This window comes from Xenia sp. Carnegie-2017, unplaced genomic scaffold, assembly GCF_021976095.1.
Source record: "Xenia sp. Carnegie-2017 unplaced genomic scaffold, XeniaSp_v1 HiC_scaffold_25, whole genome shotgun sequence".
NCBI lineage: Eukaryota > Metazoa > Cnidaria > Anthozoa > Malacalcyonacea > Xeniidae > Xenia > Xenia sp. Carnegie-2017.
In genome coordinates this window covers 1,444,945-1,460,083 of record NW_025813488.1, presented here as the reverse complement: position 1 = coordinate 1,460,083, position 15,139 = coordinate 1,444,945, and the positions used below count along the sequence as shown (strand labels likewise).

Genomic DNA, 15,139 nt, shown 5'->3' with positions numbered 1-15,139 from the left:
TGAAAGGAAGGGAAGGGGAACGGAGGGTAAGGAAGGGGTAAATGAGATAAGCATAATAAATAAGTGTGGAAATGAATTAAGAAAGAACGCCACATTATAAAAACTATAAATGAAAGATATACGCAACAAAATATTGGGAAGGGAACGGAGGGGAGGGTAAATGAGATAGGCATAATAAATAATGTGGAAATGAATTAAGAAAGAACGCCACATTATAAAACTATAAATGAAAGACATGCAACAAAATGTTGGGAAGGGGAACGGAGGGAAGGACGGGGTAAATGAGATAAGTAAAAAAAATGCAAAAAAATTACCCATACACAGGGCTAACTTTCTTAACAGTTTTATAATTTGTTTCATAACAACTCTAAAACTCTAATATGAAACTCATACAGGTAAACTATTGCACAAATACCCCCAAAAGAGTTAATTGCTATTTGCAAATCGCTTTTCATAGACACGAACGCATCGACAGAGAGCATTCCCACGAAGATCTTTAGTCTTTGTTACTGATTGTAAACAGAAATGGTGTTGCTACGAGTCGTAGAGCTAGCAACTCAGGCAATCATTTTGTCTTTGGAATAATATTCAACAGTATAGTTCTACGAAACCTCTGGATAGCTCGACGCTACCGTCGAAGAATGAATCATGGCGGTATTAAAGCGAATGTCTGCACGCTCTCGTTATGAACCTAACCATGGCAGATTTGATGATATTGTTGATTAGCATTCCAATGGATATAGTTCCTGAGCATATTTCCTGGCCGTATGGCTTATTTGCCTGCAAGTTTTTGTCTCCACTTCAAGACGTATGCCTTACAGCATCTGCCTTGACCTTCAGTGCCATCGCTCTGGAGCGTTACTTCGTCTCAAAAGGAAAAGCGCACAATGAGAGGCGGAGCGCGATTCTGGTAGGGAAAATTGACAAATTTCATTCACAAATATGACGCAAAATACTGCTGCCTACTAAAGAGACACATGCTCACAGACATCGGTAGCAATTAATCATGTGTTGAAATTTCATCAGTGTGCATAATTTGAGCGAGTGATTTTAAGCCAAAGTGCACAATGTATAAAGTTGACTGGGTTTGAGAAATTTGTCACTTAAATAGTTTCCTAAAACAAACATTCCTTGATTTAATTTCCAATATTTCTTCAGGCGATAGCAGTAATTTGGACGACATCATGTTTGACAATGGGTTTGCCGATGGCTTTTTATAAACAGCTGATTTCGGATGATGAAATGGTCATGTGTGACGTCATTTGGCCAAATAAAAACGTCGCAAATTTCTTTCTCGGTTACATGATCGTGTTGATCGGAGGATGCGCATTGATTGGGGCAGTCGTATACTGCCGTATCAGACGGAATCTGTCAATGGTGCATAGACAACTTCAGAAAAAAATCCAAGATGAAAATGCAGAGGAAATAAGCAACGACTCAGTGGCTGAGCAAGCTCTTGCTTTGTCTAATTTGATGGCTATTCTCATCTCGGTCTACGTGTTGTGCGCTTTACCATTTCCAGTGTTCGTCTTGCTCGTCGAAACGGGTGTATTGATTGATTATAAGTACATCTACACGATTTATCTGTTTACATCGTGTTTATTGTACGGAAATTGCCTCGCCAATCCGCTGATCCTTATGTTCATGAGTAGAGATGCAAGATTGACGTTCCTCGTCAAAGAATCGCCAACAAAAAGAAAAACGGAACACGTATCTTTGGAGATTCTTCAACGGAATTTAGCCAACGATGCGTTTTAGAAGAATAACATCAGATTTTATTGATGCCGCTTAACCATTTAAAGAAAAGCGCTAAGAGTGCGCGGTAATACATAGAACTTTATAAAAACAACAATTTCAGTAACTTACTTACTCAGAGGGATAAACGAATGTCGAAATACGAAAATACTCTGTTACATAAACCATATATTCATTTGTTCGTAGAAATTACGGAGAGAAATAGAGAATATCTATTAGAGAAAACAGAATAAATAGAGAGCTCGTGTTCATTAGTGACGGATGCAAAGGGGATTACAGGAGGGGTGCACAGTCCGAGTTCGTTAATGTTGAATGATATTTCTAAACATATGCAATCCTCTCTGGACGAAATCCTTGACCCCTTGTTCTTATTTTGACGTTGAAATCGACAGATACTTGGTCGCAGCGATTGAAATATTGTTTGCCTTTAAAATTGGGAAACAGAAATCTTTTAACATGAAATGGAAGCATCGCGTATTACAAATAGTAAACTCTTTTTAGGGTTTGTCGTTTGTTTCCAATGATGTCATTTCCAAGTAGTGAATTCTAGAATATTTAGAATGAAGATATGACTTCAGGTCTGCATTATAGTGGTTTAAAACAAACGAAAAACCCTAATCAAAATTCCTGAATAATGGCGGCCAATATGCGCAGCCCAACATGCGCGAAGAAAAAATATCAAAAGTTCCGGGCCGACTCCAAAGTGCTTTCTGTATATATCTTGTTCTGAGTTGTAACTGATAACATCCTGTATGCAACCACATTCATAAGACTTTCATGGGAAAGCCTAATTTGGCACATGGCATGCGGTGAGCCTGCAGTTTTGTGTCCCATTATGTGACACGTCACCAGTTACGTTGATAAATAATCATCACGTGGTTAAGGTAAGCCTTCTAGAGAAGCAATGTAACAACATATTCTACATAATTAAGATGAATCCGACTCTTCTGATGGTGTGAAATGAGTTGCATATAATTATGATGTGATCGACAAGTACTAATCCACCAGTCACCACAGAGTTATAAACCACATATCAGTTTGTTTTGCTACGTAAGTGTAGTATATGCCAAATGTGATTGGTTAATTTAGAGTCACATGCCTTTGAAATAAACACAATGGTTCTTCACAGGGAAACAAATAAAAAGTTGTTGCATGTTTACTTTATAACAAATAAAGCGACTATACACACGAAAACTAAAAACATTTTCCGGCTTATTAAGCCACGAAATTCATGACTATTAATAGAAAAAAAGATACAGAAAATACTTAGAAGTCGACCAAAAATGCTGTGGTCATTCTTATGGCATGTTGCAATAAAATTTCACTGACCAAATCTCCCTGAAAGACGTTGATTGGAATGAATACGCTTCCTCAGAAAATAGTGAGTTTTGTTTTCCCTGACTTCATCTCGGGAAACAACGAGACTCTCGGAAGAGTCTATTTTCTCGGAAACAACGAGACTATTTCTCGAGGGAGCATACGCTAGGTGTATGATATATTAGCCATCCAACGTTTATTCAGAGACCGCAAAAGGTCGATAATTGTGGATAGGGGGGTGGGGGTCGTGTTCAAATACGAATGTTCTACTTTATAAGTTTCTATAGTTACCAATTGCGATTAGCGATTGAAACATGTAAATGTAAGGATATGAGTTTATCAGTTATCGATCTTCCGCTGTCCCTGTTATCAACCATTCATCTAACTGTCATTCACCCGATATCGAACAGTTATCATACAGTTAACCACGTATCATTCAACAAGCTATCAAAAAGTTACAATAACCACTTACAGCACGTAGCATGATATGCTATATTTTTGACGTATCAACGAAAAACATGACCCGGCTGCACGTTTAAGAGCGGTTTATAAGGAGCCGAGTGACCGGCTAGTTGAGTATCTCGCTCAGCCATGTAAAACAAGCGATCTATTTTTATGGCTAAGGTAACTCGGCTAGCAACTATAAATATCTTTCTTGAATTCCTCGCTAACACAAACCGAGTTGCCAGCAAGGATATTTACTGTCGGATGTGTCAAAAATGGTACACCAACTAATGTATTCAGTTGGTATAAGGGCCGAGTTACCCGGTTGAGCAAGTTTGACGCATAGCTATAGGTAACTTGACTCCATATAAACAGGACCTGTAACAAAAGTGTATAAGTATTAATGCACACAATTTTACTCAATAAAAGTACTTGTTCTCACACTTCCTCTCGCTACCAGTGGCATTTAGCCGCTCATAAATACTGCACGACCATGATGATGACAACGAAAAACAACAGGTGCTTTCAAGAAAGTTGTGTTCGTAGATGCACAGAAAATTACAACGCGCTGTAAGTGACGCAAAAAAGGAACGCGAAGACTTCGTTTGATTTTCTCTTAAAAAAATACAAGGAGGCGTGGAAATGAATGAATGAAAAAGAGCGCTGCATTGTGGAAACTATAAATAGAAGACATGCGATGAAATATTTTGTATGCAACCAACACATTTACAAATGTTTGTACACGGAAGACTAATTTTGAAACAATATTATGATATTTATTAAAAAAATACTATAGCTGAAGTTTAGAGTATAAAACTAAATCTTTATAGAAAAAGCATGCAGCATTTAGTAGTTTTTTGTTCATTCGTTTTCATATAGACGCTGACACCTCCTGAACGAATACATCTTTACATTGGCCGCAAAAAACAATGGTCTTGTTACGATTTGCAGAACTTGGAGTTCAGGCAATCATTTTTACCTTTGGAATAATATTCAACAGTATAGTTCTACGAAATCTCTGGATAGCTCGACGCTACCGTCGAAGAATGAATCATGGCGGTATTAAAAGCGAATGTCTGCATGCTCTCGTTATGAACCTAACCATGGCAGATTTGATGATATTGTTGATTAGCATTCCAACGGATATAGTTCCCGAGCATATTTCCTGGCCGTATGGCTTATGTGCCTGCAAGTTTGTGTCTCCACTTCAAGACGTATGCCTTACAGCATCTGCCTTGACCTTCAGTGCCATCGCTCTGGAGCGTTATTACGTCTCAAAAGGAAAAGCGCACAATGAGAGCCACGCGATAATAGTAAGGCAATTATAGGAATTTCTCTTAAATGGATTATGTAAACAGCCATTGTTCGTCATATGTTGTACGTTCACAGGCAATGTGGTCTTTTTCAGTCTGAAAAGCGCATATTTAGTTATGGCGAATAACATTAATCAAAGACACTACAAATAAAATATTTATTTTCCACTCAGTATTATACATAAAACAGACGCCGGAAAAATAACTCAAACCACAAATTGCATGAAATGAAAACTATCGCCTTAATGGTTTGTAAAGAACTGCCACAACTCAAATATAAATTAAACGAAATTAAATAACGTATTTTGGAAGACATCTAATCTGGTGTTAACGTTTGCTAATTGTGCAAGTGTCTCGACATATATTTAATATTAATGTACCTGTTGTGGACAAACATGAAAATAGCGTTAACTTAGAAACAATATGCCTCAATCAGCAAAGAGCAAAATCAATAAACTCGAAGAAAATCACCTCCATAAACTTGATGATTTCCAATTATCCAGTCCATAGCTGCATGCAAAAACCTTGGTTTCAAAATAGTAAACAAAGTTACTTCATAATATTCTACAGCTTTCGAAGCCAATGAAATGTACAACTACTATTCTTTTACTCAATGTTTGATTAGGGAAGGAAGCCGAAATATTCATCGTCCCAAGGGTGAAGAAACACCCACCGTATAGAACTAATTTTGCTTAAAAATGAGCATGATATCCAGAATTATTCAGAATTTTCTATCCCCCTCAGCTTCGCTTCTGCAGACAACATTCACCTCAAACTGAATAATTCTTGATATCATGCTCAACCTCATCCAATAAAAGTTAATGCCGTTAAATTTAACTTAATTCAGCCAATAGCTGCATTCAACTTATTTTTTAATAAACTAACGACGGACGTAGGAAGATCAACATTTTTTTTTGGGAGGGGAGGGGATATTAATATATTCCTGTTATTATTCTTAAAAAACGGAAGGCATAACATGCACATGTGAATACCCCAATTATCAATCTTCCACGTCCCTAGCTGCTATATCTATCTGTTTACAGTCGTTATTCACCATAGTGAACAAGCTTCTCAAGGGAATATCCATATTTGTCACCCCAAAAACACTGTGTACTGTTCACTATTTACCGGAGAGCATGATTAAAATAGGATTTAAGCCAGTGACTTCAAGTCAAGCTTCACAATATACATATTTTCCAGGGTTTGAGAATGTTGTCAATGAAATTACTTTGCTTTGATTAAATTTCCAATATTTTCCAGGTACTAGCAGTAATTTGGACGACATCATGTTTGACAATGGGTTTGCCGATGGCTATTCATAAACAGTTGATTTCGGATGATGAAATGGTCATGTGTGACGTTATTTGGCCAAATAAAAACGTCGCAAATTTCTTTCTGTGCTACATGATCGTGTTGATCGGAGCATCCGCAATGACTGGGATTATCGTATACTGCCGTATCAGATGAAATCTGTCCACGATATATAAACAATTTCAGAGAAAAATCCAAGATGAAAATGCAGATGAAATAACGAACGATTTATTATCCGAACAAGCTCTTGCGTTGTCTAATTTGATAGCTGTTCTCATCTTGGTCTACGTTTTGTGTGTTCTACCGTTTCCATTGTTCGCCTTGCTGGTCGAAACAGGCGTACTGATGAATTTCAAGTACAACTACGCGTTGTATTTTTTTACATCGTGTTTATTGTACGGAAATTGCCTCGCCAATCCGCTGATCCTTATGTTTATGAGAAGAGATGCACGTTTCTGGTAAAAGGATCAGCCATAAAAAGACAGAACACATATCTTTGCAGTTGTGATGCCGTGCGCGAACATACATTATAAAATATCTTGTCACGGCTTAATAATTTGGTAAAGTGCTAAAAGCGCATATGCTTTTTGTTAAAGTTTGACAAGATTAAAAAAGTTAAATGAAGTGTCTGCGAAACAAAGCGAAATTTTTTTCGTTTGATGCCTTTGCAAAACCCGGAGGCGTTTGTGAGAGCCGGGAGCAGGTGTAAACAGGTCCTTGACCTTAAGCCTCGGCTTTACACGGTGATCTGCTCTAGAGTTCTCCTAAAGCTTTCCACGATGTTGAACATATAAAATGCTGCATAATTATTTCAACCAAACATGAAACTTTACGACGAATCATTGCGCAACAGAACGTCACTTGTTTCGTAAATCGAATCAACATAGCAAAAACTTCAATACCTTGAATTCACATTCTTAAACTATAACTATAAGTTATTAAAGTGTTTATGAAAGGAAAAATTTTGTGTTTTAAGAAGGTATGCACGGTTGTCAAAATACGAAAATACTTTTCCATATAAACAATACATATTTGATTTTACAACGCTTAACGAGAGAATTAGGCAAATCCAATGATCACATACGAAGTCTTGATCACATACAAAGTATTGGATCGTATTTGAAAATAAATTTATGAGCAATCCCATAATTCCTGATAGCTAAAAATAAATGATTAAAATTGTTGTACATATACGTAATGTTATGAAATGCATTGATGAATTTCGTAACGAAAAAGTGCGTTCCTTCTTCAGAAAAGATCTTAATAAAGTGAACGGTTTGAAGTCAAGAATATGGTTACATGTTTGTGGAAGTAGATCGTCCAGGTTAGTCTTGACTCTGATGATCTCTACCGCTAAAGATGTCGATTCAACTTTCAAAACAACATCACAAACAGTCCTTCTCAGGAATGCACTAGCCTGGACAAACTACATCTACAAACATATGTGGCTTAATGATACTCTTGGTTAAAATCATCCTCTTTAGAAACGACGAATCGCTCCAGTGTCATGGCCAGCCTGCATGGTTTTGCTACGTAAATTTTAGATCAATAACATTTACCTTTTTATATATCTTTTGTTTTACAGTCAAATATATAATACAATATATACATAGTTCCTCATATATCGTTCGTCCAATTGCCAGGGTCATAATGGAAGTCCATAAAACGTTAGTAGCCGCACTGATCTCTTTTGAAAGCAATTGAATTTAGGGATATAACCAACAAGCACAACCGAATATATGAACAACACCCCTTAATTAATTTCGGACACCCCTACGCAGTGTCTATTGCTACCAGTTTTAGCTGAATGCGATTTTCATCATTATGTGGATTGTGTTTATATATATTGATAATAAGAAGAAAATACACAAAAACTACAATTTCATCCCGACAAGCCTTTTTCGTGATTTCTCACTCTTCAGGGATAATATTATAAATATATATATATATATATAGATGCCGAAATGTTTTTGAAACTGCTTTTTAACACTTCGGCAAGAGACAGGAATGGTACATAATATTTTCTTCCATGTGAACGATTATGCAATCATTAAGCTTCGTTGATGATTTCACAGTTTATAAATTTCACATTCCAGCCCTTCCTTTATCAAGTTAAAATCAACATGAACGTATTTATACTGCAAGAGGCAATCGTAAATCTGCTGCAACTTTGCCGCAAATCAACGACGCCCCAAATAGCTTCAATTCTTCGAAATTAACAATTAAATTAAGAACGCCAGATAACACTTGCAAGTCTGAGTTCTAGATGATAGCGTTTGCAAGATATGGAATGTTTAACGAACCAGAATATTCCACGCTATCTGAATCGTTGATTTTTCGAATGAAATCAATCAGTTGTAAATCAACAAAATTTGCAACTATAGCGAAATCCGGGGAACAGTAGAACGGCCACAGCTGTCGAAATCTTATCAAATGGAAAATCAAGACGGAGAACGTTCAGAGCGCGACCCAATACTTCATGCATGAGAGGTCAAAATCGTCACGATTACACAACGCGCAACGTAACGGGAAGCGGTGGCAAATTTCATGCATAGAAAACGCCGTTTCATGTGGAGTTTGCATATTGTTGAAAAACATCCGACGAGCAGTGGGGGTAGTTTGACCTTTTTGACAAGGGTGGAAGGGGAATGGGTGAAGATATACCGATTAACACGTGATCGTCGTGAAACGTAAATGCACACAACACACATATAGTAGTTTGATAATTACATACGACGCAGTATCTGTAGACAAATACTCAAATATTTCCCGACGGTCACTGTAAATGTTTGGGAGGTAATGCCAACCTCCCCCCCTGACCACTCCTCTGATTTGTTGCCCATCTTGAAAAACTTTGTTGTAGGCCAATGACAACAAATTATCGCTTGATTTGAACATTACTCATGGACGAAGATCACACTTAACACTCACGTGCAAGAGGGGCCTCTTTTGTTTTTACTATCGGGAAAAGATTTTTCACTCTTAAGATAAATAAAAATTGCTGTTATAGACATAGCTGTTGACACGGTAAAATATTTCAATTAAGATTAAATGATACGAAGGAAATAAGAAAGCTCGAGCATAAGCTGACGAAGGCCATTCCATTGTGCGACCGCGCGACCTTTTAAGAAGACAACTAACAACAGCACAAGTTCTTTGCTGTAAAAGACACTAAGACATACATGCAAAAGTCGTTTCTCGCTGAAGGTAAAATTAGACTCTATACGTATTTTGCAAATTTCACAGAATTTTGAGATATGTCGTCAGAGCATGTCTGCACATATACATAGAACATGATTAATAAAAATGATCTGCCGCTTGTTATGTAATGCTTAATGGACTTTTGCCCCGATTTTCGCCATTTCTGCATTAAATAGGAACGCGTGTGACGCATTACATCAGTTCATTCATTTAAAGAATCAGGAAATATTGGCAAAAATTAGCATTAAAAACTGAAATTAGCGTCAAAAAGTAGAACGATTCTAGTTTGTCGAGTTCAACACACGGGAAAATAAATCAATCTAATCTGACAGCCCAGAGGCATTCGTGGTGAATTTTTTTTTAATTCATCAGCAAATAAATGAGAGACACATGAATTCGTTCACGGTCGTGCTGAGAATGTAAACAATCCAGATGATTCCAACGCAGTCCGAGTTCTATTTGCAACTTAACAGAAACATGAAATTATTGCATGATTTCCATCGGTGTTGTTGTCGTAAATATCGTTGAGATAGAATCTAAATTGAGTGTTCATGAGACTTTAATGAAGTTGTCACGTTAACAATCATTTGTCGGGAGGTATGCTCGAGCATTTTTTATCTGCTCCTCTCCTCTTAGCAAATTGATAAATTGAATTTGTATTAAACAAATTAATTAAAAATTAGCTTAACATCGGGTCTTATTATTTCAAACGAAAGGAGCAACTGCGGGGTGCCTTAAAATCTAGAAAATGACAAAATTTCATTTATACAACGTTAATACCGACAGTTGTAATTCTCTGTTGGAAATTCTTAATCTAGTGACTAAAACAGCAGCATACTTTGTATTTTATTAATGCACAATAGTATTTTTCATAGAGCATTATTGTTACGGGGCTTTGTTACATAACTTATTAATCGCCCGTGTTGAGATTGACATATCCCAAAATCACAGGCTTTTTTGAAACCCATGTGCATCTTTCATGTTGGGACAACTCAACAAAAACGCATATATTCGCTGCATGTGTAAATAGATCCGAAGAAGAAACGTCGACGTGAACGCAAGAAGTGTACTTTAAGAAGTAACTTAAACGTAAAGTTTTGCAAACAAGACAGCATTTGTCACAAGGCCCTTGGAGATCTGCATTGATTCGACTCGCAGAATATCGGTAAGAACAGCCAGACCGCTGGAATTTAAATATGTTAAAGTTATTAAGTACGGCAAGCAATGATAACGATTGTAAAAACTGATGAAGGAAAAACAACAGGTGTTTTGACGAAAGAGATATTCTTATAGGCGTAAGAAATTAAGCGCGCTGTAAGTAAAGTAAAAAAGATTTATGGCTAAAGACTTTGCTATTCCATTTTTTCTTAAAAAGATAAGGAAGTGTGGAAATGAATTAAGAAAGAACGCCACATTATAAAAACTATAAATGAAAGACATACGCAACAAAATATTGGGGAAGGGAACGGAGGGTAAGGAGGGTAAATGAGATAAGCATAATAAATAAGTGTGGAAATGAATTAAGAAAGAACGCCACATTATAAAAACTATAAATGAAAGACATACGCAACAAAATGTTGGGGAAGGGGGAACGGAGGGTAAGGAGGGGGTAAATGAGATAAGTAAAAAAAATGCAAAAAAATTAACCATACACAGGGCTAACTTTCTTAACAGTTTTATAATTTGTTTCATAACAACTCTAAAACTCTAATATGAAACTCATACAGGTAAACTATTGCACAAATACCCCCAAAAGAGTTAATTGCTATTTGCAAATCGCTTTTCATAGACACGAACGCATCTACAGAGAGCATTCGCACGAAGATCTTTAGTCTTTGTTACTGATTGTAAACAGAAATGGTGTTGCTACGAGTCGTAGAGCTAGCAACTCAGGCAATCATTTTTGTCTTTGGAATAATATTCAACAGTATAGTTCTACGAAACCTCTGGATAGCTCGACGCTACCGTCGAAGAATGAATCATGGCGGTATTAAAAGCGAATGTCTGCACGCTCTCGTTATGAACCTAACCATGGCAGATTTGATGATATTGTTGATTAGCATTCCAATGGATATAGTTCCTGAGCATATTTCCTGGCCGTATGGCTTATTTGCCTGCAAGTTTGTGTCTCCACTTCAAGACGTATGCCTTACAGCATCTGCCTTGACCTTCAGTGCCATCGCTCTGGAGCGTTACTTCGTCTCAAAAGGAAAAGCGCACAATGAGAGGCGGAGCGCGATTCTGGTAGGGAAAACTGACAAATTTCATTCACAAATATGACGCAAAATACTGCTGCCTACTAAAGAGACACATGCCCACAGACATCGGTAGCAATTAATCATGTGTTGAAATTTCATCAGTGTGCATAATTTGAGCGAGTGACTTAAGCCAAGGTGCACAATGTATAAAGTTGACTGGGTTCGAGAAATTTGTCACTTAAATAGTTTCCTAAAACAAACATTCCTTGATTTAATTTCCAATATTTCTTCAGGCGATAGCAGTAATTTGGACGTCATCATGTTTGACAATGGGTTTGCCGATGGCTTTTTATAAACAGCTGATTTCGGATGATGAAATGGTCATGTGTGACGTCATTTGGCCAAATAAAAACGTCGCAAATTTCTTTCTCGGTTACATGATCGTGTTGATCGGAGGATGCGCATTGATTGGGGCAGTCGTATACTGCCGTATCAGACGGAATCTGTCAATGGTGCATAGACAACTTCAGAAAAAAATCCAAGATGAAAATGCAGAGGAAATAAGCAACGACTCAGTGGCTGAGCAAGCTCTTGCTTTGTCTAATTTGATGGCTATTCTCATCTCGGTCTACGTGTTGTGCGCTTTACCATTTCCAGTGTTCGTCTTGCTCGTCGAAACGGGTGTATTGATTGATTATAAGTACATCTACACGATTTATCTGTTTACATCGTGTTTATTGTACGGAAATTGCCTCGCCAATCCGCTGATCCTTATGTTCATGAGTAGAGATGCAAGATTGACGTTCCTCGTCAAAGAATCGCCAACAAAAAGAAAAACGGAACACGTATCTTTGGAGATTCTTCAACGGAATTTAGCCAACGATGCGTTTTAGAAGCATAACATTAGATTTTCTTGATGCCGCTTAACCATTTAAAGAAAAGCGCTAAGAGTGCGCGGTAATACATAGAACTTTATAAAAACAATAATTTCAGTAACTTACTTACTCAGAGGGATAAACGAATGTCGAAATACGAAAATACTCTGTTACATAAACCATATATTCATTTGTTCGTAGAAATTACGGAGAGAAATAGAGAATATCTATTAGAGAATACAGAATAAATAGAGAACTCGTGTTCATTAGTGACGGATGCAAAGGGGATTACAGGAGGGGTGCACAGTCGGAGTTCGTTAATGTTGCATGATATTTCTAAACATATGCAATCCTCTCTGGACGAAATCCTTGACCCCTTGTTCTTATTTTGACGTTGAAATCGACAGATACTTGGTTGCAGCGATTGAAATATTGTTTGCCTTTAAAATTGGGAAACAGAAATCTTTTAACATGAAATGGAAGCATCGCGTATTACAAATAGTAAACTCTTTTTAGGGTTTGTCGTTTGTTTCCAATGATGTCATTTCCAAGTAGTGAATTCTAGAATATTTAGAATGAAGATATGACTTCAGGTCTGCATTATAGTGGTTTAAAACAAGCGAAAAACCCTAATCAAAATTCCTGAATAATGGCGGCCAATATGCGCAGCCCAACATGCGCGAAGAAAAAATATCAAAAGTTCCGGGCCGACTCCAAAAGGCTTTCTGTATATATCTTGTTCTGAGTTGTAACTGATAACATCCTGTACGCAACCACATTCATAAGACTTTCATGGGAAAGCCTAATTTGGCACGTGGCATGCGGTGAGCCTGCAATTTTGTGTCGCCATATATGACACGTCACCAGTTACGTTGATAAATAATCATCACGTGGTTAAGGTAAGCCTTCTAGAGAAGCAATGTAACAACATATTCTACATAATTAAGATGAATCCGACTCTTCTGATGGTGTGAAATGAGTTGCATATAATTATGATGTCATCGACCAGTACTAATCCACCAGTCACCACAGAGTTATAAACCACATATCAGTTTGTTTTGTTACGTAAGTGTAGTATATGTCAAATGTGATTGGTTAATTTAGAGTCACATGCCTTTGAAAAATACGCAATAGTTCTTCACAGGGAAACAAATAAAAAATTGTTGCACGTTTATTTTATAACAAATAAAGCGACTTTACACCCGAAAACTAAAAAACATTTTTCCGGCTTATTAAGCCACGAAATTCATGACTATTAATAGAAACAAAGACACAGATAATACTCATTTTTATGGCATGTTGCAATAAAATTTCGCTGACTAAATTTCCCTGAAAGACGTTGATTGGAATGTATACGCTTCCTCAGGAAAGAGCAAGTTTTGTTTTTTCTCATTTTTGTGAGATTTGTTTTGTGGAAATAGTGAGTTTTGTTTTGTGGAAATAGTGAGTTTATTTTTTCATCACGGGAAACAACGAGACTCTCGGAAAACAAAACTCACTATTTCTCGAGGGAGCATACGCTAGGTGTATGATATATTAGCCATCTAACGTTTATTCAGAGACCGCAAAAGGTCGATAATTGTGGATAGGGGGGTGGGGGTCGTGCTCAAATACGAATGTTCTACTTTATAAGTTTCTATAGTTACCAATTGCGATTAGCGATTGAAACATGTAAATGTAAGGATATGAGTTTATCAGTTATCGATCTTCCGCTGTCCCTGTTATCAACCATTCATCTAACTGTCATTCACCCGATATCAAACAGTTATCAAACAGTTAACCACGTATCATTCAACAAGCTATCAAAAAGTTACAATAACCACTTACAACACGTAGCATGATATGCTATATTTTTGACGTATCAACGAAAAACATGACACGCTGCACTTTCAAGAGCGGTTTATAAGGAGCCGAGTGACCCGGCTAGTTGAGTATCTCGCTCAGCCATGTAAAACAAGCGATCTATTTTTATGGCTAAGGTAACTCGGCTAGCAACTATAAATATCTTTCTTGAATTCCTCGCTAACACAAACCGAGTTGCCGGCAAGGATATTTACTGTCGGATGTGTCAAAAATGGTACACCAACTAATGTATTCAGTTGGTATAAGGGCCGAGTTACCCGGTTGAGCAAGTTTGACGCATAGCTATAGGTAACTTGGCTCCATATAAACAGGACCTGTAACAAAAGTGTATAAGTATTAATGCACACAATTTTACTCAATAAAAGTACTTGTTCTCACACTTCCTCTCGCTACCAGTGGCATTTAGCCGCTCATAAATACTGCACGACCATGATGATGACAACGAAAAACAACAGGTGCTTTCAAGAAAGTTGTGTTCGTAGATGCACAGAAAATTACAACGCGCTGTAAGTGACGCAAAAAAGGAACGCGAAGACTTAGTTTGATATTTCTTAAAAAAATACAAGGAGGCGTGGAAATGAATGAATGAAAGAGTGCTGCATTGTGGAAACTATAAATAGAAGACATGCGATGAAATATTTTGTATGCAAGCAACACATTTACAAATGTTTGTACACGGAAGACTAATTTTGAAACAATATTATGATATTTATTAAAAAAATACTATAGCTGAAGTTTAGAGTATAAAAACTAAATCACTATAGAAAAAGCATGCAGCATTTAGTAGTTTTTTGTTCATTCGTTTTCATATAGACGCTGACACCTCCTGAACGAATACATCTTTACATTGGCCGCAAAAAAC

The 15,139-nt window shown here is 37.1% G+C and overlaps 3 protein-coding genes across 5 annotated transcripts; all 3 read left to right on the top strand.

The window, feature by feature from the left end:
• Nucleotides 1-666: 666 nt before the first annotated feature.
• LOC124452385 (galanin receptor 2b-like) lies at nt 667-2,002 on the top strand. Its single transcript, XM_047002911.1, has 2 exons — nt 667-910; nt 1,159-2,002. Exons 1-2 carry the CDS (start codon nt 686-688, stop codon nt 1,756-1,758), a joined length of 825 nt encoding a protein of 274 aa, XP_046858867.1. The 5' UTR covers nt 667-685; the 3' UTR covers nt 1,759-2,002.
• Nucleotides 2,003-4,034: 2,032 nt separating this feature from the next.
• LOC124452387 (prokineticin receptor 2-like) lies at nt 4,035-6,487 on the top strand. 2 transcript variants are annotated; one of them, XM_047002915.1, is made up of 3 exons: nt 4,035-4,086; nt 4,396-4,829; nt 6,090-6,487. In XM_047002915.1, the coding sequence occupies exons 2-3, from the start codon at nt 4,446-4,448 to the stop codon at nt 6,294-6,296; spliced, it is 591 nt and encodes a 196-aa protein (XP_046858871.1). In that variant the 5' UTR covers nt 4,035-4,086; nt 4,396-4,445; the 3' UTR covers nt 6,297-6,487. The 2 variants fall into 2 exon arrangements, with proteins under 2 accessions (XP_046858871.1, XP_046858870.1); XM_047002914.1 differs by lacking the exon at nt 4,035-4,086 and adding an exon at nt 4,116-4,225.
• A 2,359-nt stretch (nt 6,488-8,846) lies between these two features.
• LOC124452383 (galanin receptor 2b-like) lies at nt 8,847-12,680 on the top strand. Of its 2 annotated transcripts, none has more exons than XM_047002910.1 (4): nt 8,847-9,347; nt 10,383-10,506; nt 11,131-11,585; nt 11,833-12,680. In XM_047002910.1, exons 3-4 carry the CDS (start codon nt 11,199-11,201, stop codon nt 12,430-12,432), a joined length of 987 nt encoding a protein of 328 aa, XP_046858866.1. In that variant the 5' UTR covers nt 8,847-9,347; nt 10,383-10,506; nt 11,131-11,198; the 3' UTR covers nt 12,433-12,680. The 2 variants fall into 2 exon arrangements, with proteins under 2 accessions (XP_046858866.1, XP_046858863.1); XM_047002907.1 differs by having other exon boundaries at nt 10,372-10,506.
• Nucleotides 12,681-15,139: the final 2,459 nt, after the last annotated feature.

Excerpts from the sequence above, each read along its gene's own strand:
- LOC124452383 (XM_047002910.1), top strand. The coding sequence starts at position 11,199 with ATGGTGTTGCTACGAGTCGTAGAGCTAGCAACTCAGGCAATCATTTTT. Across the intron at positions 11,586-11,832 it reads AGAGGCGGAGCGCGATTCTG|GCGATAGCAGTAATTTGGAC; the intron begins GTAGGGAAAACT and ends ATATTTCTTCAG.
- LOC124452387 (XM_047002915.1), top strand. The coding sequence starts at position 4,446 with ATGGTCTTGTTACGATTTGCAGAACTTGGAGTTCAGGCAATCATTTTT. Across the intron at positions 4,830-6,089 it reads ATGAGAGCCACGCGATAATA|GTACTAGCAGTAATTTGGAC; the intron begins GTAAGGCAATTA and ends AATATTTTCCAG.
- LOC124452385 (XM_047002911.1), top strand. The coding sequence starts at position 686 with ATGAACCTAACCATGGCAGATTTGATGATATTGTTGATTAGCATTCCA. Across the intron at positions 911-1,158 it reads AGAGGCGGAGCGCGATTCTG|GCGATAGCAGTAATTTGGAC; the intron begins GTAGGGAAAATT and ends ATATTTCTTCAG.